The sequence below is a fragment of the Numenius arquata genome, chromosome 2, assembly GCF_964106895.1.
Source record: "Numenius arquata chromosome 2, bNumArq3.hap1.1, whole genome shotgun sequence".
Lineage (NCBI taxonomy): Eukaryota > Metazoa > Chordata > Aves > Charadriiformes > Scolopacidae > Numenius > Numenius arquata.
The window spans coordinates 85181405-85205745 of NC_133577.1; the positions used below are offsets into that span (position 1 = coordinate 85181405).

General features: G+C 38.6%; 1 protein-coding gene across 2 annotated transcripts in view; it reads left to right on the top strand.

Annotated features, from left to right (window-relative positions):
• KITLG (KIT ligand) overlaps positions 1-22342 on the top strand; it is a 55788-nt gene extending 33446 nt beyond the window's left edge. The window contains exons 3-10 of one of the 2 annotated variants that reach the window (XM_074168142.1): positions 970-1032; positions 5681-5860; positions 7762-7924; positions 8813-8908; positions 15725-15834; positions 16329-16405; positions 16691-16774; positions 18262-22342. In XM_074168142.1, the coding sequence (XP_074024243.1) occupies positions 970-1032; positions 5681-5860; positions 7762-7924; positions 8813-8908; positions 15725-15834; positions 16329-16405; positions 16691-16730 (729 nt within the window). In that variant the 3' untranslated portion in view covers positions 16731-16774; positions 18262-22342. The remainder of the gene's footprint in view (positions 1-969; positions 1033-5680; positions 5861-7761; positions 7925-8812; positions 8909-15724; positions 15835-16328; positions 16406-16690; positions 16775-18261) is intronic. The other variant, XM_074168143.1, reaches the window with a different exon arrangement.
• The last annotated feature ends 1999 nt before the right edge of the window (positions 22343-24341 follow it).

Here is a 24341-nt window from a genome sequence, read left to right on the forward strand (position 1 = left end):
ATGTTTGTGGTATTGTCATTTGACTAAACGGATTTCAAACCAGAAAGAGAAATATCAATTGAATCTTCCACTGATACAAAAGAAAATAGATTTGCTGTATCACTAAGCATCGTAGAATTGGTAAACCTTTTGAAAAAAGTACTTCAAGAGATTGTGGATCGTGGTAGCGTTTCCCTTTGTCTCACCCCTCAGGACATAGTCCAGATGATCAGCTACGTCTCACTATAGCATTGGATCCCATCTGTGGGAGACTGCATTGTATAATTCAGTGAGAACCGTTCTTCCACTCCTTGTCTTTGCTTCAGCACAGCCCATACTCACCCACATCTGCAAAGCTGTGCTCAGCTTACGTCTGTGGAAGCTCTCCTTTGCCGCAGGACATTGCTGTGATATAATTATATTGCTCATCATTAGTAATAGGCACAGCTTCAAAGTTGAAGTTGTGCTCAAGTGTTTTTCTGACCTGCTACATAACTAAGCACAAGGTAGGCAAGTATTTCTTTAGGTTCAGATGCTTGCTGAAGTTGCAAGTTTTTTGAAGGAAAACAGCTTGGAGACTACTGGGTCCTCTGCTGTTTGGAGTGGTTGGGGTTACATGCAAATTGTCACATAAACACTTCAAAACATGCCATTAAAAGATGAAAATCCAGTGGAGTTTCTACAGTAATGAATAACCTCAGATCACATCTCCTCACCGCATTACTGACTTTAATTCTGCTGGGAAGGGGTAACATTGAACATGATCACATTGGATCTGGGAATGTTACAGAGGTGTGGAAAGATGCTTCACTTGTGACCAAATCAGAGTCAGTAGCAGTTCCACAGGAAACTGAGTATGTAAGCTCTTGCACCTGGTAGGTTACTAAAATTTGTGTTGAATACTTTTTAGGTTCTGTTGAATACAGTGATGGAAATTAAGTCTTACTTTGTGTAGTCAGTAATAACATTTTTATTGTCTGTTTATTGTAGGTTGGAAATCTCCCAAATGATTATATGATAACCCTTAAATATGTCCCGAAGGTGGATAGTCTGGTATGTACAACCACTTCAAGTTAATGCCAATGAAATAGCCCACTGGAACCAGTGATGGCTGTAATGTTTTATACGTAGTCCTATGGCTTAGTAAGTTACAATTAAATAATGGTTATTTCACTTTTCATATGCTTCACAAGTATTCATTTAAAAGAAACGTAGAGAGATTCCTGCAGTCACTTAAAACATTTTTAATTACAGGAATCTTAGGGAAACATTTCTTCATCTTAGATTTTTTAACATCTTCTCTGGAAAAAGTCAAACTATAGTATTATTTCGTGCTGTCATTTGAAAATTGTTGCTTTCTTAAAGTAGTTTCTATCCAGTTGAACTTTGCAATATACTGTAGGATGTCCTCATTTCAGCCAGTGGAAATGCCATTAAAGTACAACAAATACTGAGTAGCCAATAAAGAGAACCCTAAGTTCAGCAAATGGTAGCATCATTAACTAAACAAACCATTAGAAACCAAAACAAACAATACAAACATGTTTTGTATTTTTCTTCCTATATAATCCCACAGTTAATACGTAGTGATATTTTCAAATAAGCATCACCTATCTTCTTTAAAATTTTATAACATTTTGTATTAACAACTTTTTCATATTATCTTATTGTTTATTCCACTAAATATTTTGGTGTTTTTCCTTAATTTTAAAAAAGTAGTTTTAGAGTGATGCATTGAAAATACTCTCTTGGTTGTCGCATACACTGCAAGAAAAAGGAGAGAAGGAAAGAAATGGGAAAATAGAAATTATGCTGAATGCCCTACTGTACTATACTTAATAGTTTTAAGGAAAGAAAAAAAGTAAGAAAAGGACTAGTTTGAAAATTAAACTGAACAATATTGTGCCTGTCAACAATGAATCATTATACAAATACATCAGTAGCTGGAAATCATCTGGTAGATGTGAGAAGCTAGTTTTGTGTCTGTGCAAAGTTTTCATTATGAAAATCCAATTTGTGTGCGATACACATATAAAAATGCATCCTACCCTAGAACATCATAGCAAATCTAGCAATATTCCCTGTTAATATTGGAGAACAATGTCAGAAGCAACATTCTCTCAGTCCTGAATAACAAGAAGATGGCTGGAGGAAAAGGAGGCTGTGGGATTGTGAAGGGCCCTGAGCTGTGAGGTTACGAGGTATTATGCAGATCTGGCAGTGTTCTCATGAGTTTTGTTGGAAATGCAAGACTTTTACTAGAACTTAGAGTACTCTAGAAAAGTTTAAACTTGATTCCTTAGACAGGAGAACTATGCAGAAAAAAATGCAATGGAAGTCAGGTGCTAGATCCTATATGATATAATTAAAACTTGTGGGAAAATTTCCATTTCTGAAAATAGCCAATACCCAGAGGAAAAAAAAAGTAAGACTGGCTGGCAGCCACCATCCCCTGGCTGTGGTGCTTTTTGACATTCAATAATTTTGGTGCCTGATGTTGTAAGATTCACGTCTGTGGAGGACAGCCATAGCCCGAGCGCTGCTCGCCAGCCTCCAGGATGAGCACTGCAGCTGATGGTTGAGCTGGATCGGGGCTGTTCCCTCCACTGCGCTCCTGGGGAGGTTGGCACTGCAGATGAAGGCGGCCAGGGAAGCTTGCTTGAGCAGTGGGTCCTGGTCGTTCTCACTGCTTAACTCTTACCTCACTCCATGGTTCAGTTTTGGCTGGCGGTACGCAGTTTCTTTTCTATAGTTTAAATGCCATGTCATCTTGCTGCATCATATCCAGAAACTTAGGTCCAGTTTACATTTACGATGAGCAGCCAAGAAATAAATAGGAAGAAGAGAAGCTTAGAGCTGGGATTTCCGTATTCCCTTTGCTTGTACACCACTTTCAGTCATGGTGATGGAAGGTGCAGCTCTTGGCCACATGCCTTCACAGGAGGAAGTATTCAGCGGTATTCACATTCCACTTTGCCAAGTTCCTCTCTGGGGATTTCAGGTTGTGTTATGCATACCACAGCAAAGGCTGGCTGAATAAGTAGGTTTTGCTCTGGGTTCTACAAGGTCCCTGCAAGCTGGGAAACCCACGGCTTTGCATAAGGCGAATGCCCTTTGTTCAGCTCTGAAACGATTAAAACAGTGCTCTGCAATTTTTTTTTTTTTTTTTTCAATAGATTTCAATCTTCAGTGTGTGCATAAAGTGGGAAATGTACCCAAGGTAGCAAGCCTCAAATGTAGATGAGTAAAGGTAGGAAGGCAGGGTGAATGCAAAGCAGATGGGAAGCCAGTGTAGTGCATGTAACAGGAACAGACTGACCCGATCCATTAAACGGAAGGGTTGTTGCATTATGCACTAGCTCAAGGCATCTGAGTGGCTTTAAAAGTAGTCTCGCATAGAGTGAACCGTGTAGTCTAACCTGAAGGTTAAAAGGCAAAAATGACAGCAGCAGAGGCTAAACTCAAAAAGGGAGATAAACTTGAAACTTTTAGATAGGTGTAGAAAGAAAAAGCTAAATGAGGACTACCTGGAGTAGTACAAGGCAAGTCAGGTTTGCGGTTGCCCTAAAATGTAAATCTTGGTCAAAGTTTACACAAAAAAGCAGAGATGAACCTCCATTTCTCCTTGTGAACAACACCACATTCTTCAATTTCAACAGTTTCGTCCCTGTGTTTGGTAGCTACTGAGAAAGCAAGCAATTGCACAGCTTGATATTACTGAAAAGAATACTGGAAGCTCTCGTAAAATACAGCTTTGTAGGTCAGAACGGTTCAGTCAGAGGAGACTCCCACGCACATGCTAAACCACGGGAGCAACAAAATAGATTCCCTGCTGGAATCACCAAATGCTCACTAGGAGAAGCAGCAAGCTTTTGCTAGTCCCTGCCAGAGGAGTATGCACACCCACAAAACCTCAGAGGAAAACGGTTTACAGATTTGCAGTTCAGGGAAGCACAGAAGGTCTGTGTCCGTATTCCTTCACCAAAGCAGAGGAGAATGTGTTGTCTCGTGAGGGCAGCGGGACATGGCACAACACGTGCTGCTTGAATTGAGTACGTTTCAACAAGTTTTCTGTCATTTATTTGCTTCTGCCTCTCCCCTCCCATTGTTGTGCTTGAAGGAAAAAAGGGAAGCAGAATCAAGCCAAACGCCATCCATTTCACATTTTATTTCATACATTTATAAGTCATTGTTGAGATAATTACAGAAGGTGATAATACTGACTTGCCACTTATTATCAATGTGTAAGAGAGTTGTACACAAAAGTGAAAAGTCAGGTGGAGCTGAACAACGTATTTACATTCGTTTCTCTAAGCCTGGAAGCCTAGTAGTCTGGTTAGTCTTCGAAAGCCTGAAGTGTGTTTTTCCTCATCAAAAACATTTACACATCAAGGCAGAACAAAACCTGTGTCACCAAGAGAGTAATTTGTCACCAAGTGAAGGTATCGATAGTAATGAATAGGGGATTTTTTAATAAAGAAACTGTATGCAGGTTTGTGGCAGAAATTGAATAAAATGAGATTAAGCCTAAAAGTGGATACAAAACCAAGTATTTCCCAAATGTTGCAGAAGATGGAATGGATGGATTCGGTGGATGCTGCCCATCCACTGGGCAGCAACTGGAAACTGATTCAGTGATACTGAGAGTACGTAGGAGTTGCTAGGCCAAGATCTTCATAGCTGACAGTCTTTAATGATCCTGAGACATTTTCAACGACTGAAAAATAGCTTCATCTATGGAATAAATTCCCATAACATTTACCATTAAAAATTCAGCATTTATTGGGAAGGGATTTCCAGGTACATGTTGCGGTGTGACTAATGCATTACCCGTATGTTTGCCTACTATTTTAGGGTTTTTCCTAGCCTGGGTGGCTTTTTTATTTACTTGACTACTGCTATGTAAATCTAAGTAAAAGGCAACAAGATGAATGACCAGGTTTGAATCACATGGACAGCTGTACAAACTTTATCTGCAAACTAATTCCATAGGTGTCAGTGAAAGGATTTGAACTCTGTTCCAGTGGTACAGAAGTGGTGGATACTGCAACAGGCTGTGCAGAACTCTTTCATTGACAAAAACTCAGGCAAAGAAAGATCTATAAACTGTTCCCAGAGTGGCATTTAGTGAAAAGGGTGAAGAGAAGGAGTTAACTGAGCTAACTAGTTTAAAGGTGGATAAAAGCATACATGGATTTAATGCAAAACGTTTATGGAAACCTTCCTCGGAAGAGATTTAAATCAAGGATCTTTGGGGTTAACTGAGTCATGTAGGGTAACAATAATAAATGAACACTGAGATTGGTTTAAAGAAAGTCTGAAGAAAATTGTTAAAGCAGTAGTTATTTAAAAAAAAAATAAATAGGTTAATGAAAGCATGGAAGAGGGTTCGTGGTAGTATGTCCCAAGGCTCAATTTCTCAACAGACTGATGCTTAGCATTCATTAAGAATTTAATGAAGGCATGGAATTTAACAGGCAATCATAAATATGTCAGTATGAGTGAAAATAGAAATTTTACCAAAAGGACTGAAGAGAAAGTTGGCCACACTAAAGAAGACGAATTTTAATTTAGATTTTCAAGGTAATTTAAGTTGGAAAGAGCAGTCTAATCTACTTTTGCACATTGAGTTGCTTAACCAGTTTTTGCAAAAGTCTGATATTTAATCTACCTCTCTGTTTCTCTTTTTATCCTCTGACAGCCTAATCACTGTTGGTTGCATTTGATGGTGCCTGAATTTTCAAGGAGTCTACATAATCTTCTCCAGAAATTTTCAGATATTTCAGATATGTCTGATGTTTTAAGCAACTATTCAATCATCAATAATCTCACAAGGATAATTAATGATCTTATGGCATGCCTAGCTTTTGATAAAAATAAGGTAATCTTATACAGAGTTTTACTTTTATGTTGGATATTTTTATTTGAACTTTCTGTTGCACAGTACTCAGTAATAGTTTAAAAATGTCCAAAGCTTCATTAGATTTGTTCTTATTTCTATTCCTGTACATCTGAAATCCTACTTTGTTTAGAAATGCACTGAGTACACTGTGCTAATGTTGGCTAGTCGTTATCTCCCATTCTAAAGGAAAATGACTTACAAGGAATTACAGTATATACAATGACCTGTATACAGTTATTTAAGTAGTCAAAAATGTAACCATCATCTTTAAGATAATTAATTCATTCTGGTCTGTTTGAAACTGGCAGAAATCTTCCTTGTGCATCCAGCTTAAATTATTCATTTTGCTAGTGATCCTAATGTAAATTTAAAGACGATGTGGTTGAAGCTATTAATATACTCTTAGTATGTATCACAGCTCTGAAAGCTTCACCATGGTTTAATAAACTTTTTTACACAAAGACATAGCGAAGAGGATATCGGCCTGTTTCCATGTGTTTCTGGATGCCAACGGCAGCTGGAAGGATTCCAGGAGGCTCACTCAAAAGATGTCTGATTCTCTTGTGTGAAAATGGTGGGGGAAAAAAATTAACTTTCTAATCCCTTACCCAGCTCTAACCAGTCTATCAGTAATTAGAAATAGGTTCTGTAGTTAAAGGTTGTGTCCAACTGAACAAAATAGGCAAAATCCATCATGTTCTTTAGGGCAAGGATTTCATCTTCCATATACGATTATTTTTGTCAAGTCCTTAGCTGTTGTAATTGCACTTTTTTAACATCCAGAATGAATCAAATGGACTAAACCGCTCGATCGTTTAGAGTGGCATAACCTTGTAACCTTGTCATATATTGGCATTATATTGCCGAGAGTATTTAGACATTCCCTACCTTTCCATTTCAAACTGAATTCTGTCCAGTATTCAATGTATCTCTTTATTATATTTTTTTCTATTCTTGTCCTGATGATTCAAAGCATTCAGCTGGGATGTGGTTGGGGAAGAGGAATTTTATTTTGTAGAATGAAGAAGTAAATATCCTGTAATTCAGAGAAACAACTAGCTATTGATTTCCTCAGAGAAGAATGATCTTAGGTGTAGTACCTTCAGCATTAAACATGAAATAATTTTGAAGCCAAAACTAGGAAGTTTTCTTTAGTATATATTTAACCTATGTTCTTACCATTGTCCTCCTTTTTGGGAGTACAGGGTAACCCCAGGCCAAATTCGACCTGCTGGCATAACAGTCAGTTGTTATGAAAGCCAGAGTCAGGTAAAAAGAAATAAAGATAACTATCAATGATCTTAACATGGACCTCAATCTTGTTGTTTAGTCTGGCATAACACACTTGTTTGTGAGACCTCAGTGTGATTGGGCTTCCTTGTTTATAGTCCTGCTCTTATTTTTAGGTACATTATCAGGGATCTCAGCCTGTTTCTGTGCAATAGTGTGTCCCAGCTATTGTATTCTGTTCCCTGTACTCTTATGACAATAGCTATGATTATGTTGTGTTCCTGTGTTCAGATTAGAAGGATCATGCGGAACATTACAAAGTAATGTGAAATCAAGGTAATTTTTTCAATGAGGGAAATAAAAAAAAAGTCACTTCATTTTCAGCACAGAGTGAGAGAATACCTTTCATTCCTTGACAATTTTACAACACTGGGTTAATAATTTATTTCTATTTGCAAAGCAAATCTGAAATCCTTGGATCAGAGAGCTCGTATGTTTCATGAAGATTGTATACAGAAAATTTGGTCTTCTGCAGGTTAAAAATTTGAACTATTTTGTGTCATCTTTGGATATTTTGATCATCTGTTGAGATGCTGAAATGACCATCTCTCTTGACCTTCTTTCAAGCTGAATTCTATATTTTACCCTAGGATTTTGTAAAAGAAAATGGTCACCTTTATAAAGAAGGTCACTTCATTCCTGAGGAATTTTTTAGGCACTTTAATAGTACCATTGAGGTCTACAAGGAATTTGCAGACAGGTTGGATAAGAATGACTGCATTCTGCCTTCAACAGTAGAAACACCAGAGAATGGTAAGATGACTCTCATTTTGGGGAGCAGAAGCTAAGTAGATATAAATGGGTGACTGTCCTTTGATTTCCTTTGATGCTAAGAATCTGATGCTGTATCTCCATGTCTCCTTTTTACTGCCAGTTAAAATTACTACCAACACCGAAGCTTGTATTTCAGTTCTAAGTCGAGTTCTGTCTGACAGTAAAACTAGTGCCATCATTCCTAGTGACATCATTCCTTAATGCAATCCAAATAACTTCACAATATTCTGCTCTGTTTCTTTTCATGCCAAATATATCCTGGGTTGTATTTTTACATTTTTCTTCTGCTTATCTTCCATTAATTCTCTATTTAATTTTTATAATGATTTAAAGGAGCCTAAGATTGCACTACTGACAGGACAGGAAGCTAGGACAAGTTGTAAATTACAGCAGCCTCAAGTCACCTCCATATTCATACCACCCTTCCTGAAAAAGGCCATGTTTATGTCATTTAAAAAATTTAATAGGCTCAAGTCAGGCTCCTGCAGTTCATTCTCATCCTTCCAGTAAATGGAGGTTTTGTGTTATCTTTTCTTTTACTCTCTCTAGTGACAGCTATTAGCTTTTTAATTAGGGCAACGTATCCAGTTGCACGGTTACACCAGTAGTAACGAGAAGTAGATCAGTGCTTTAACCTAAGAACTTGTTTAAAGCAATTGCTTTTCCAGAATAGCTATTCAGTGCGTAGACACATTTGCCTCTTAATAATCTGCCTTTTTTGGCTTAATCCGCTTTATAAACAGCCCTGTACCCAGATTTTTAGAACAGCCCTATAGCCGCATCATAGTAGCCCTGTAGCCCATCATCTTATATAGGGGGAACTGTATTTTAAGTTACATAATGCTGACACACTCATTTTCTATTTAGATTCCAGAGTCGCTGTCACAAAAACATTTTTGTTTCCTCCTGTTGCTGCCAGCTCCCTTAGGAATGACAGCATTGGCAGTAACACTAGCAGTAACAGTAAGTACAAGTGATTGAATTAATATCTGTGTCTCCATTTTGTTCTGGTAGCTGGTTGTTATGAGAGCTCAGAGGAAAAGAATGTCATTAATTGTGCAAATTAATGGGAAGTTACTTGTGCCGGATGGTGTACCATGTGTTTCTCAGCTGTCATACCGAAATGCAGTGAATTTATCTAATCAAAATTAGAGTTGCTATCAAGTTACAATGATGTGACAGCTCTCTACAACTTGGAGAGGGCAGGTCTCTTCATTTTGGCTGTCGTGAGGTCTCACTAGTTATATGGCCTCAGCAAACTTGGCTGTCCCAGACACCTCATATCAACTCACAGAAAAGGAAGTTGCTCCAAACAATCATAATAGCTGTCCAAAGTCTGGCCCAAGGTGCTCACAAGGACAAAGAGGTTGCCTGTATGTTCCATTTTGAGAGTACTGTCAATCCCAAGCTTGACACCAAACTTGAAGACAGTCCCCGTGTTTGCTTGCTGTAGTTGCAGCAGGGCCAGCTTCACAGTCAGCGTGCTTTCATTTGTGGTCAGGGACAAAGTTACTGCATTTTTGGCAGTCTGTAATCTTTCTCTGGCATGTCCATCTCCGTGTTTCTCATCTGATTTGGTCAGCGTATTCCATGACTGGTCACTGACAGATAAGAGACCTGGAATTGTTGCTGTAAGAGCCTCAACATTATGCATCATGAGGTCAGAAGGGGTATGTATAGGAATCTGAGGGGAAGAGAAATAGCGTAGTGTCAGGGGCTTTTTAGTGACATCACGTACAGCAAAGTGAACACTCCCTGGAGCTTTTCATGTGAGCAAAAGCAGGGGATTTTCCTTAGAGGTTCCTGAAATGGTGATTAAAGCTTAACTATGTTGTTGTTTCCTTTGTTCTTGTTTCCCAGACACATCAGGATGACAACATGTATCTCTTTTACAATTTCCCCCTTTCACTTCACAAGCACCCATGCTATCTAAATGTGTGATGATGAAGTGTGTGGCTGGTGCTCCTTGTGCTTAAGAAAACGTGGTCAAGGAGGCAGCCTGATGTGGCCTGGTGGGCACAGCAATAGCTCCTGATGGTGGGACAGATACTACTAAGATTGAGTTTTTTCTCATGCTCCTTCTCTTGGAAACGTGTAATCTAGTTACTCTCTGGGGTTTTATCACTACGCATGCTACCTCTTAGTTGGCTCACAGCTGCTGTCAGATTTGAAGCCCTTCCTGATTGCTTTCTAATTAAGAGAAGGTGTTAAGTCATCATTCCCCAGAACCCTCTGAGTAGAAGGTTGGAACAAAAACCACCTTCAACTCATGGCTGCCAGCCTGCCTCTCTGGAAAAGAGAAGTCTCACTGCCATAAATTCCTCTCCAAGAGGTCCCAGGGCTGGCTGCAAATAATGTGATGAGCCCAGGGCCAATTATGAGGGGGCAAAAGAGTGCATACCTGTCTCTCTCAGGTCTGAACATGTGATAATTTTTGCTGTCACTGTTAGAGGAAGAATATTCAGCTGCAGCCTGAAGCAATGGGAATGGATCAAGGAGCCAAAAGAGAGACAGATAGATTACAGGAGCGTTCAGATGAAAGGAGTTTGACCCAGTACAGTAACGGGAGGGATGCCAGGCAGCAGAGCGGAGTGTGGCACCTGTGTCTGTACTGTGGAGGGGAGAAGCAGGTTTATTAATCTTGTTTTAAAACTGGAACTGATAATCAAGTAGGAAAAAAGCCTAATTAAAATAATGCAGTAAGTCAAAGAAATTGCTTGGCTGGCCATATGCTGTACAGGTGTGTTTTAACTGATTATCGTTCTCTTAAGCAATTTATTGGAAAATTGGATATCAGTTAACAGCCTTATGTAGAAATGACATGAGGACTGCATGTCTGGGGCTGGGGACAGTTTGAACTCATAATCAGATTAAATTACATTAACTTGGACATTGGCTGCTGACTGGTTACACGTTAGTTGTTTGTTTGGAGCTCTTTGCAGTGAGGGACTTGGGCCATCTGTATTGGCATCTATTTTACTCCCTGAAAATGATCTTCAGTACTGATTTTAGTTTTATCTTGGCTTTATTGCTGAGTAACTTTTCTTTTTACTTAATCTCGACCTTCTTGGAAAGAACACCAACGAATAAATCTTATTACTTCCCATGTGAGGACTCCCCAGCACAGGGGACCCTGTCTGCTGGTGTCAGTACTGTTCTCAGAACAGCACCACTAGATTGAAACTGCAAAAAGGAAAGCATTTGGAGAGGAGAGGAAATTAAACCTGAAAAAAGCATCTCCAGACACAAACTACTGCAATATTTTCTTTTTAAATAACCCTCTTTAATTTTAAAAAAGTTTTAAATTGAGCTATTTAATATTAATGTTTTCTAGACTATTTAAAAGCCTTCACTGTTTGCAAAAGAACCCCTCCAGATTAATAATAAATTTTGAATCTATTAATAAAGTCTCTGTAGTCAGATGACTTGAACTGCTCTTAATTGTAAATTCAGCTTAGACAAACCTGAAGTGCATCATCTAGTAAAATCATTTATGAAATAATTATCATATACATTGTATATAATATATATTAACTAAATTACATTTTTTCATGTTGTTGCTACATTTGTTGAAAGAGTCATATTTCATTACTTCATTGTTATTACATGACAATAAAATTAAACTACTGTAATAGTGTAGAATGTTGACTAAATGTACACCAAAAGTCTTACCCCAACTACGTGTAAAATGGAACAATTAGTCCTGTTATAATTTTCTTTTTTTTTTGAGTGGCAGTAGTGCTGCTTTCATCCTTGTAATATTGCATGTAGATCTGTGGCATGTTCCCACTCTCATCGTTTTCCCCATAAAATTCTCAAAACACCACCACCCACAATTTATTTAGGCTGGTTTGTTTTCTTCTGTTTGCATTACATGACAGTAGTCCAATTGAAATTCCAATTAACTGTTTAAGGCCCAGTCTTATTGATATTTCTCTGGATCATTATACCATGCATAGTCTAGAGAATTCAGATTCAGATGAATTCATTCAGATGAGAGAATTCAGATGAGATGGTTCCTATGTATGTGTGGTTCCTGTGTGAGATGGTTCCTATGACAAGTGTCAGGATAAGAAGTATTGAGTCTCTGCTTTCAGTGGTTGAACCAAATAATAAATAGTAATTGTTGGGGTTTTTTCCCATCAGATGAATCTCATGTTGCTATGATTAAAGCTCGAACAGCTAGAAATTACTAGCTGTTGCTAACTCTTCTCACTCAATTTAGTGCCATGGTATTATTTATATTTTCATGGAAGATTCAGTGTTGCTTTCTTCCATTTTTGCCTATGGTTTCCACACAGTAATTTGGCTTTATTATTCAGTACTGAACAGCTCAAAGAACATGTAAACACAGACATCTCTATAAATGTTTTTAGGAAGAAGGTCTACTTTTATAATTAAGCAAAGAATGCGATAGTTTAATCCCATAATTGCACAACAATGTGAAAATGTTCACCAAAGGCTTAATGCAGTTGGTGTTGCCTTCTGTGCCTATGTTCCATCTTTACAGTTAATGAAAAACTCTAATGAACAGGTGAGAGCTGCTCTGCATTTTTATAGATAAGATCTTGTGGTAATTGCGTTGGAGCTGAGCGCGGGTAAACTGAAAATTCCTTTGAGACATGTATAGGAAAAAAATCGAGCCAGTGCTTTGAATCATAATTGGTTGCTAAACCTGCACACATGGCTCAAGGTAGAGAGTAGCTCAATAAGTTCATTGTGTGGCTGAGTGACTTTTAATGTAAATATATTTTGTTCACAGCTTAATATCCAAATGTCCAAGAAGACAAAACATAAACCAACATCAGATGAGATCACTTCCTTAGGGAATCTTCCACAAGGTGCAGAGTGAGAGCTCTGAGAGATGCTGGCCCGCTTCCACTCCCCTTTCACACCTTGCTGGATAGAGTCTATTTTAAGTGAATAATAAACTAACTGCAAAGCCAGGAGTTCCTCTGGCGTTGCCCAAGGAGTTCACAAAGCTACCGATACACCTGGTTCCTTCTATTCCTTCTTCTGCTCTACCCTTAAAACTGCTGGGAGTGGGAATCTTTCTGTGTAGAGCTCTCAAGCTTCTAACAGAGGAAAAGGTCCCTATGGAAGGAATAAAAACCTATTGGCACCCAGCCTGCTTTCCTTATCTCCCTTTTCTTCATTAGGACACAGGTTCCTGGGAGGTTCTCCAGATTGAAAATTCTCCAACCTGTTCTGTTTTACATGTTACTATAAATAAAAGGCACATGAAGAAGCCTGCCATGACTCATTTCATTCTCTCCAGATCTTTCAAGAGACTTTTTTCTAGATTTGAAAGTCAAATTAAATAATCTGTTGTTGCTTGCTTCTTAAGGTAGTTATGGGTTACTTAACTTTCAAACTAATTCATACACTATCAAGTTATGAAAAAAAATCTGTTGTAATTTTTAAAAGGTAGACTGGGGAAGGTATCACAGTTTGACTGTATCTAGTCTCTGTCCCTGCGTTGCAGGTCCCCACATAGAAAGGTAATTATGAATTCCTCTCAGTTTTCCAGAGGTGCTGAAGAAAGCATCTGCATTGGAGGTATCTTCTCAGAAATCAGATTTTTCCACTTTTAGATACCTCATTGTAAAGAGAGCTCTTCTGTTGTCTAAGATGCTCTAAAATTTGTGAAAAATAATAGTAAAAATGGGAGTGCTAGACTACCACTGATCACCCTGCATACAGAACATTTCTCTAGAAGTTAATATAAAAATTAGCATGCTTGCCATGACATGCTGCCCAGCATTGTAGAGTAGGCAGAGGATTTTTGAGGTTATACACTGTACCATAACATATTATCAAATAAATTATGGTCTATGTGCCCTGAAGAGTTTTTCCTTTGATTTTTATTTCACTTTTCCATTTTGTATGAAGTTTGCAGGACAGAATCCAGAAACCATAACCATCCCCATAGTATTTATGTAATTCAGTTGAATAACTCAGCAGTCTCTCACTGGGAAAATGGCTAATGGTATTAGGCAAAGCAGCATTGCATTTTTCTTGACTAGATTACAAAAGCAATATAGGATTTTTCTTCTGAGAATAAGCTGAGCATACAATACAGAGAAAGTAATGACAGGAATTTTTTTGAGATGTTCAGGCTGGCTCTGCCCTACTTGAATTTGTCCAGATTTCTTGAAGGTCAGTCCTGCAAGCAGACCTCCTCTATGCCTAATCTGGGATGAATAGTTGGAGAAAAGATATGCCCCTCCAGTTAATTTCTGCTCTTAGTTTTAATGTCTGAGCAGTCAGAGGCAGACTAATCAATAGCCTCTCTTTTTCAGCTGATGTTCGTTTGTGTAGAACTTTGTCTGCTATCTTTTCCTTCTCCTCTGTAGACAGATTTCTTTCACGATAAGCTAGCATTGGTTTTGCTCCACCAATGTTTCCTTTTACTGTGCCAGGTCTACTAGTTATAAGTAAAATTGAAGCCCCTATAGACAGAACCTAAAGTTTGTAAACAGTGTATGAGATACAGAGATATATGTAGTATATGAGTATATAAGATGCAGACTTTTTGTTTTCTTACGTTTTAGTTCTGTCTACTGTGAGTCTAGAAAGCACAGCTGAATTTCAGAGATAAAAACAACATTTGTGTAAAAGCTTGCAAAATGTTAATCAGAAAATCCCAGAGAGTTGAAAGTGAGTTGCTAGTTAGTTAGGAGAATTCTTCTTTCTGAACTAAAGTGTTTTCTTAGAGGCTGTTCAATAATGTACTAAATGCACATTGCTTGACCCAGTATATCATACCGTACATGCTTAGACATTTGCTGTTTGCATGAGTTACACAAATTTCTAGTGTTATCGATCCATTTTCTTTTCTGTATCTAATCACCTACACTTTTTCAGTACTTACAGTTTGGTTCTTTTCCTGTAATCTGACAGTATACTCACCATTTGAGCTGCACACACCAAATCTTGAAATGAAGTAAAACTAGGTGGATGGTGTCTAAACTAGCAGTCTCCTGTGGTCTGCTTTGCATTTCAGAAGGTGGATCCCAGGGTGACTCTGTAGGACTTTTCACATCCTGCTCTTGATTAAATAACTGGAGGGCCACATTTTAGTCTTTGCATGTGTATAGCTCGCTGTGAGGGGAATGGAATTGCTTGTGTACATAAAAGACTAGGATTGGGGCTCTTCCGTATAAAATGTAAAAAGCTATCAAGAAATGGTAGCAACAAAATAATGCCCAGCTAGACCTCTAGGTACAAGAGTTTGATCTTGCTGAAGTCAGCGGGACCTTTCCAGACAGACATTAGAAGTGAAGTCAGGCTTATTTTGTTAAATTAACCTCCCTCAAGAGACCTCATGTTGGTCATTCATTAATGGCAAGTCAAAGTGTCTATCTGCCGTCAGTGGGATGCGTCTTCTGGGACTTCAGCAAACGCATAAAGTGATAGGTATATTCTCTTCCAAAGAATTACCTTGTGTTACAAAGTAAGATCTTTAAAAATTGATAAACCCCCAACTTTGAAGTTTGGAAAAGAGAAAATTCTCTACAAATGACAAAAAGAGAATTTGTGTTGGAACTATTCAACACAGCTGTTTCAGAAATGGGAGAAGCATCCTTGTGGTCAAAAATTTGCTATGAGCTTTTGTATGAAGTGTGCCTCATACACAGCATTTTGAAGCATCTGTTCTGCAATTTACGATGCTGTTATGTAGGTGGTGCATAAAAGTGCTCTTGCTAATAGTGTTGCCCTGAAGATAGTTTTCTGCTATAAATCTGTCTTCACTAACGAGAACATCTGTAATTACAGAAGAGGCACTTGGCTTCATTAGCAGCTCCAGCCTGCAAGGGATCAGCATAGCACTGACATCATTGCTGTCTCTTCTTATTGGCTTTATTTTGGGAGCCATATACTGGAAGGTAAGAAATACTACATTTAATTGCTTACATAGGGATACTACATTTCATAGCTATGGGGAGGTGGGAAGAACAGAACCATTCTGCATTTGAAAGCAAGAGATATCTCTTTTGATCTTCACTGAACTGTGACATGCAGATGTAAGTCTATGTTGTCAAATTCTTGGGTTCCACCACCAAAGTGCAAATCCTGTCTTATCAGCATGATAGGCTGTCTAATTGGAAACTAAAAACATGGGATTCCCCCAATTTCCCAGTTCTGCTATTATATCTTGAGAAGAGGATTCTTTTGCTTTTGCCCTTGTGCCCCTGCCTCCAGTACAAAGGCTTTGATAGTAAATTATACCAGTAACAGATATATGTTAGAGGACAAGACTACGTTTTGCAAGATGACTTTGATATTGAAAATCTGAAGCAAACTGAAACATACAATAATTGTTTAGGGAGTTGTTAGAGAAAGCTTTAGAATATTTATATTTAATGCATTTTCTGCCTAGAAAACACATCCCAAATCCAGACCAGAAAGTGATGAAACTACACAGTGTCATGACTGTCAAGAGGAAAATGAGATAAGGTATATTGTTTCACTTTATATACATATATGCAATTTTCCTTAAAAGGAAATTTAAACAGGTTACATTCTCCATCAGACGTCTTCTTAAATATGTGGCATTTGTTTTTTTTCTCCCTCCTCCCTGAGAGATTTGTAATATTCATCTATAACTAGAAGACCTAGTAGCAAACGTAAGTTCTAATACTTTGGGTTCCCTTTTATTGTAACTAACAGATAAACCATTCCATTCCATTTCCTTGAAACACTAGCATTTTAGTAATCAAATACTTTTTTTTTTTTTTTCAGTATGTTGCAGCAAAAAGAAAAGGAACATCTACAAGTGTAGCTGTTGCTTTTTCTCCCTCAACACTGTTACTGTTTCGTGTACTGGTAAGTTGTTACAGTTGAGAGTCTTACCATAGGCTTAATAACTTTTTCCAGAGTCCATTTTGGGAAAAAAATAAAATAAAACTTATCAATAGGCTTTGTTTGTACCTAAGATCTTTAGCAGCTAATGTAATTAATCCTGTATTATAATCATACAATCCTGTATATAATCATTTAGACATTTGACTTTTAACCTGAATGTTACAAAATGAAATATGCCAGAATTCCAAAATTAGGGACATCTACTGCTTCACCTTTTTGGCCTGAGAGCCAATATGGAGAATCATAGAATGGTTAGAGTTGGAAGAGACCTTGAAGATCATGTAGTTCCAACCCCCCTGCCGTGAGCAGGGACACCTCCCACTAGACCAGGTTTCTCAAAGCCCCATCCAGCCTGGCCTTGAACACTTCCAGGGATGGGGCATCCACAGCTTCCCTGGGCAACCTGTTCCAGTGCCTCACCACCCTCACAGTAAAGAATTTCTTCCTAATATCTAATCTAAATCTCCCCTCTTTCAGTTTAAAATCCTTAGCCCTCATCCTATTGCTACACTCCCTGATAAAGAGTCCCTCCCCATCTCTCCTGTAGGCCCCCTTTAGGTATTGAAAGGCTGCTATAAGGTCTCCCTGGAGCCTCTTCCAGGCTGAACAACCGCAACTATCTCAGCCTGTCTTCAGGAGAGGTGCTCCAGCTGTTCAGCTCTTGTCCTACAGCTGTTTCAAAGCAGCGTGACCTAAAAACCACAATCCTTAAAGTAGCTGGTCAGTGTAGAACAGTCCAAGTAGAGCTGAGCTTCTCTTAATTGTTGCTTATTCAGCACAGTTTGAAATCTCTGTACAGATACATCATTCTTGCACCTTCTAGTACATAAGAGTGAGAAGCAAAGGCGAGTGAGCTTTCTCGGTCCCAACTGTCGTCTGCAGAGGGGTGCACATCTCTGGCAAGGAGCTTCTGACCCCAGGAGTTGTGCTTTACTTAACCCACGGCATCTCTGGCAGGGAAGATTTAGGCAGTGCTGATTGCTTCATTTTATATTATGAGTGGAAAGACCAGTGTAAGTGTATAACAGGCAATCCAGGTTTTGCAGATCATCCCATAGCAGTCACTCTCATGTGTATTCCAGAGTGTTCACGGATCACGGAATCAAGTTAGCTACAACTTGAGAGATTTCCAGTCTCCTTAACTGCTTTGTTCTAACATCTGCTCACTGGGAAGGGAAATCATCTCTGCATTGGACAAGTTGTCTGATTTTTCCAAAAATGTAGACTTAGTTTGGTATTGGCTTTTCCAGATGACTTCGAAGGGAATTTGCTGCCAGACTTTGCTAGATACCGAAATGCACAAACATGACAGTTCTGTAAAACCATGAGAGTTGTTTCATCACCATAGATAAAACGTCTGTGTCATCTGTCTGTGAAAAGCTCTACTGTTTAGTAATATAGAGAGGAAAACTAACCAGCAAAATTGTAATTTCTGTCTTTTTCTTCAGGCAGGTAACAGTTCCATGTTCGCTTCATAAATGAAGCAGCTTTAAGCACATTCGTATTCCTTCTGGAGTGACAGACTGAGTCTGCATCTGTTGTTGCTGCCCATGACTCCATAGACATGATATAGAAATGAGGACAATTTGTGTTTGTTACTGTGAAACCAACACTGAATTGAACAACGACGAGAAGAGTGTGCACTTAGCAGGACTGTATCTTGTGTGAATATCTACCTTTTGTGGCGTTTGGGGATTTTCAATTGCATTAGTATTTGCAGCTGACTCTGCCAAACGAAGTACATGTCCTGAACAAAAAGCATCTTTCAAATGCCTCCAACTACATGTAATCATTGAAATTCATAAATACCTTTGCATCCTTAATTTAAGTTCTGTGTCCTCTACCTTACCTTGGTGTCTTCAGATGGAGTTCTCTGAACTGACAGAAAATGCAGAGATGGATACAGATAACATGCTCTTCAATATTGTATATAAAACTTGAAAGCAAAATCATTCCATGACCCCATGTTCTAGCCTTTTACTTATAAGGAGCTGTGTTTATGCCTAGCAAAGGTCATGTGTACAGCAACATGTGGTCTCTGTCAGGTGCCAGGTGGCTGGTTGCCCACCCCAGAAAGTTTCAAGAATTCATCAGTGTTGGTGGTCTTTGTTCAGGAGAAGCAAATACTGGATGAAGACAAAGTAAACAGGAGGTGAATGTTCCTCATGGAGCTTTGAAGCATTAAGAGTAACTGTTGGGTATGTGAACACTGGTGAAATTTCCAGCCATGCCAAGGGAAGTGAAAGTAAAGAGTCTGAATTGCGTTCAAACATCAGAATAAAGACAAACCCATGAAATGCGTTTTAAATGCTGAAGATGCATGCCATTGATACCTTGTCTTTAAATGTATAGCATAGAAAATCTGAAAGATCCTGAGAGTGTATTTAGCTTTTATTTACAGCAGCTGTAATGAATGTTTGCATTGTGTTTTAAGTGATTAGTAAGCTGTAATATCCTGGCATTCTCCACTCTTAAAGTTAATTCTCTTGGAACAAAAGAGAAAGGATTTGTTTCCCACTTATCTTCTGCATCTATTGTTGTTACAGCATCCATGAAATCTGTACAGGACTGATGTACAGACATGCATTTTCAAGTAAATCCTAAAAATACCATGGTAAAAGTTACAAGTGTAGTTGTGCATCTTTTCATCTTGGTTCTTTCCAGATAATGGGTATGAATTATTTATCTGTATTAGGGGTTTGTACTTCAGAAGGTAAAGGTGGCTCACTTCAGATGACAGACTGTTGTCTGTCATCAAACTGACCAGGTCAGCAAGATTTTCAGTTTAAATAACTTCAAAACTTAACAAAAACCCACCACCCTTTTAATGTTTTGCATAAAGTTGGAGTTCTCTTTAAAGTGTATAGTTACTTCATTTTTTAAGAATTCTTCTGGAAATTTTAATCATCTGCTGAATTTTCTGAGAACCATGCATAAAAAGAATATGACATACAATAATATATATGTGTGGAGGTGTGTGTGTGCGCGCGCGCGTACTATTGGTAAAACTGATTTGTCTTTCATACTTACCAAAAAGAAAAAAAACCTCAAAACCTCAAAACGTTAATATGTTTGACGACAGAGCTTATGTGTGCATGTAGCCACTCAGCATGGAATTTTGACCCTAACTGAGATCAATATTGAAACTTCTTGTGAATTCATTGATATGAGGATTTGATCATGTGGAACTATTTTTTATTTATACTGAGGCCTTTTTGCACTTTCTGGGTGTCAGAAAAGGGTCCTTAAGTCCTGCCTAGCTGGTATAAATTAGCATAGTTCCATTAACATTAACAGAGCTTTGGGGTTTGCATAGTCTGAGGAACTTCTCTTAGACAAGATCAAAAGAGGCTTAGTGTGAGAATTAGGTCTTCGTTTTTATTCAGAAGATGCTGGAGCACTCACTGCATAATGAAGAATCATCAAGGTTGCTCATTACTTCTAAAAAGCAAGTGCATCCCAAACTTTAGCTCTGCAAAAGTCAAACAACAGAATTCCCCATCTGAAGCTCAGTCTCATTTGACATTGTGTAGTTCTTTACTCACAAGGCCCTTAGACTTTGTTTCAAACTTATTTAAGAGTCAGCTTGAAAGAAATGTCAGCGTGACCTAATTGATGGGAAATTTGCACCTTATTGGTAATGTGGAAAATAACTGTGTATTGATTTTGACAGAGCAGAAAAGTATCCACAGTAAATGGAAGCAATTATCCTTACACATTTTACAAAAATCTTAAATACATCATGTTGCTATCTCAAAGCAAGCTTATGCATTTGACGTTTTACAGTATTTTTCTCAGATTTAGTTAAACAAAAATCTTGTATTTATTAATGTTCTTTGTTCATAATAATGTTAGTTTTCCTAAATGCATTTTTTCCAGAAAATTAAATACACAATAATGTTGCACATTGGTGTGCCTCAAATTATACTTTGATATTCAAAATGCACGATGTTTTAGGCTCCTTAGTCTACTGTTCAATACTATAGAAAGTATCAGTTGTAAATTGAAGCATATATTAAACCCAGCTAGACTGCTGCAAAATGTTCACCTAGGTGAACTAGGTGAAATAGTAGCTAAGTCACTTTCAAGTAGTGTCAGATAACTTTAATTTCTTCCATGCATCAAGGCAAATTTAAGGCTACATGAGAACAGAAAGAAGATTCTTATATAAAGCTTCCAACTTCACGTCACAAATGTTCTTTGAATATGCACCAAAGTAGTACGACACATGGAGTAGAAGAACTGTTGTTGGAGCTCGTGGATTTCCTGTTGTCTGCACCCTCTTTTGAGAGATGTGAACAAAACATTGGGTGTTCTCAATCATTTTGCAAAGGAGAAGGACACTTCTATACATTCATGGATACAGTGGATGGCACAGCTCTTGGAAATGTGATCGCAAAATTATTTGAAAGTTTCTGTCACCAATTTGTCTACCCACTGAGGAGGCCCTTACTTTGGATGGAAGAAATTTTGAAAGACTACGGGCTAGTGAGGCATCTTTGAAATCAATGAAAATAAAATAAGTTACTGTTTAGTGGGAGGAAGGATGGCAGAAATAATCCTTTAATTGCTTCTTTACCTAGTTGTAAGCTATTTAACTTATCAAGAGTTTTTCAGTCTCCTTTTTGGGTAGACAGGGCCCATGCATTAACACAGTCAGAAAATGAATACTCTTTCTCTTAAAATTAAATTGGGAAAAAGTGAGTGTTGTATTTTTTTATACAAAAGTCAACCAAATTTGTTTTTCAGATATCTGTGGGTTTGTGAGAAACTAACATTTTTAGGTTTCCTTTGGAGTAGTTGAACTTTGCATGCAATTAATAGTGACCTTGTGAGAATAAAAAGCAGATAGTGATATACTGAGTAACTCAATGTGCTACTTTAGATGTGTGTTTACTTGAATAAAATAAAGGTACTTATTTCATCACAAGGCCATTTTGTAAGTAAGCTTATAAAATGTGCTATACTACGGAGTATGTGTACAACCTGCACATTTTTTAGATTCTGATGTTCACCAGCTCTGTTTTCTCTGTTGCTCTCTCTTTGTAATTTGCTGAAACTGTTCAGTACACACAGTACAACTATTAAATTGAAAAGCTAACTGTATATATGAAATACAGATATTTTGAGTTAGATTTACATTTAAGAACTATCCAACATTCTTCAATTCAGGAATCTGATTTACCTGTCTATTAAATGCAAATCTACAGTAATGGTGGCATGTTGCTATTATGTTATCAAATTGATGGAACGCGGAAACTTCAGACTCTTTAGTGATAGAGACACAGATGTTTGCTGGTTGTATTGTGGGCAAATTCATTTATTTCAATGTAAATGTCAGCACAGTCTTGCATAGTTACATTCTGACTGAAGGTAATCAACAAAGTTTATAAAATGTGATGTGTATGTATATATGTGTCCTCTTAAAGATAGATGTTTTCCCAGATCCTTTTTTATACCAGTTCAAATTTGAAATTTACATTATATACATATACTTTATTGTTCTAAATAAAGATATTATGCACTGCCAAATAATTAGTATATTGCATTGTGTCAGTACCACTAAGCCATTTTTTTAAGTCCTGTCATCTCTTGGATGAATTTTCTGCCAGGATGTATGCTACTAGATGCAGATTCCTTCATAATACATTTAATTTCTTAATCATGCATTTTGAAGTCTTGTGCCACCAAAGTATATGTCCTCATTATCAGTCTTCTGTGCTGATCCATAGTATATCTGTGATTATGAAAATTACTCCAACTTTAGAATTAAAAGTTTCTTGTAGATCCCTAATGACCTTAAATTTGTTTGTGCCCTGCTTTAGGCAGTTTTTCACATCACATTCTTGCTATTAGCCACATATTGGGATTTTAATTTAATTTACCACTAAAAAGTCTGAATGTTGTTGATGCACTTCTTTTGCAGTAAGTGGCATTTACAAACTCAAAAATAAAATAATGTTATTACAAATAACAGGGTTTTTCAGCTGGGACCAGAGCTTATGCTGTAAGGGTGGCATCCTTCCTCTCAGGGTTCAATGGTTTATTGTGACTTTTCAGTAAGAAGCCCAGGACAGGGGATAAGGTTGGGAAGAAAAACTGAGCTGCTCTGGGAGCTCTGGCACCTCTGCGCTTCTGCGAGAGAATGAAAGGACACCAGCCAAAGAAGAGCAGATAAACCTGCTGAGGCTTTCAGCCTACCTCATAGAGAGGTAAAGAGCCTTGGAAGAAAGAGAAGCAAACATGCAGTAAGCAGATACAGGGGGCTTACAAATAGGCATGAGGGACAGACAGGACTGATGAGAAAGAGTAGACAGCAGGGTTGATGGGCTGGGAGACAGGGGAACAGGATTTGGGGATGGCAGAATTTAGGGCGTGGACGAGAACAAGAGCTGTGGATGTTGATCGACACAGCAAGAAATGCAGAGCTGATGGGCTTGAAGAAAGCCATGGAGCAGTGGAGCTCTGCACTGATGGTGTAGCAGAACTCATGTCCTGAGGAGGAGCAGTGGTGGCTCAGGTGGGTTTATGGGCACTCGGTTCAGCTAGGACTAGGTTAGCACCATGTAGCTGCAGAGGTCAGAGATGACCATGCTTCATGTGGAAAGCAGCATTAATGTAACAAAAGGAGGCAGACTTAACCTGGATGTTTAGGAAGGCAGAATTAACAGCAGGGTACCTAGAAATGAGGTGTGCGAGCTCTTAGCTAACAAAACAATTCTTGTTGAAGTCAGGAGATGGTAACTGGTAGTCTGGTTTGATGTCCAGATCGAGATCAATAATGAGTGATGTCCTTCAGGGGCCCATATTCAGACCAGTACTGTTTAATGTCTTTATCAATGACAGAGACAGTGGGATCGAGTGCACCCTCAGCAAGTTTGTAGACATCACTAAGGTGAATGGTGTGGTTGACACACCTGAGGGGTATGATGGGATCCAGGGTTCAGAGGGACCTGGACAAGCTCAAGAAGTGGTGCCATGTGAACCTCATGAGGTTCAACAAGGCCAAGTGCAAGGTCATGCACCTGGGCCAGGGCAATCCCCTATATCAATACAGGCTGGAGGATGAAGAGATTGAGAGCAGCCCTGCAGAGAAGGAGGAAAAGCTGGACATGAGCCAGCAAGGTGCACTTGCAGCCCAGAAAGCCAACTGTATCCTGGGCTGCATCAAAAGGAGTGTGACCAGCAGGTCGAAGGAGGTGATTCTGCCCCTTTAATCTGCTCTGGTGAGTCCCCACCTGGAGTACTGCATCCAGCTCTGGAGCCCTCAGCACGGGAAAGACAGGCACCTGTTGGAACAGATACAGAGGAGGGCCACAAAAATGATCAGAGGGATGGAGCACCTCTGCTATGAAGAAAGGCTGAAAGAGTTGGGGCTGTTCAGCCTGGAAAGAGAAGTCTCCTGGGAGACCTTGCTGTGTCCTTTGAATACTTAAATGGGGCCTGCAGGAGAGATGGGAACAAACTTTTTAGCAGGGCCTGTTACCATAAGACAAGGTAATGGCTTTAAACTAAAAGAGGGAAGATT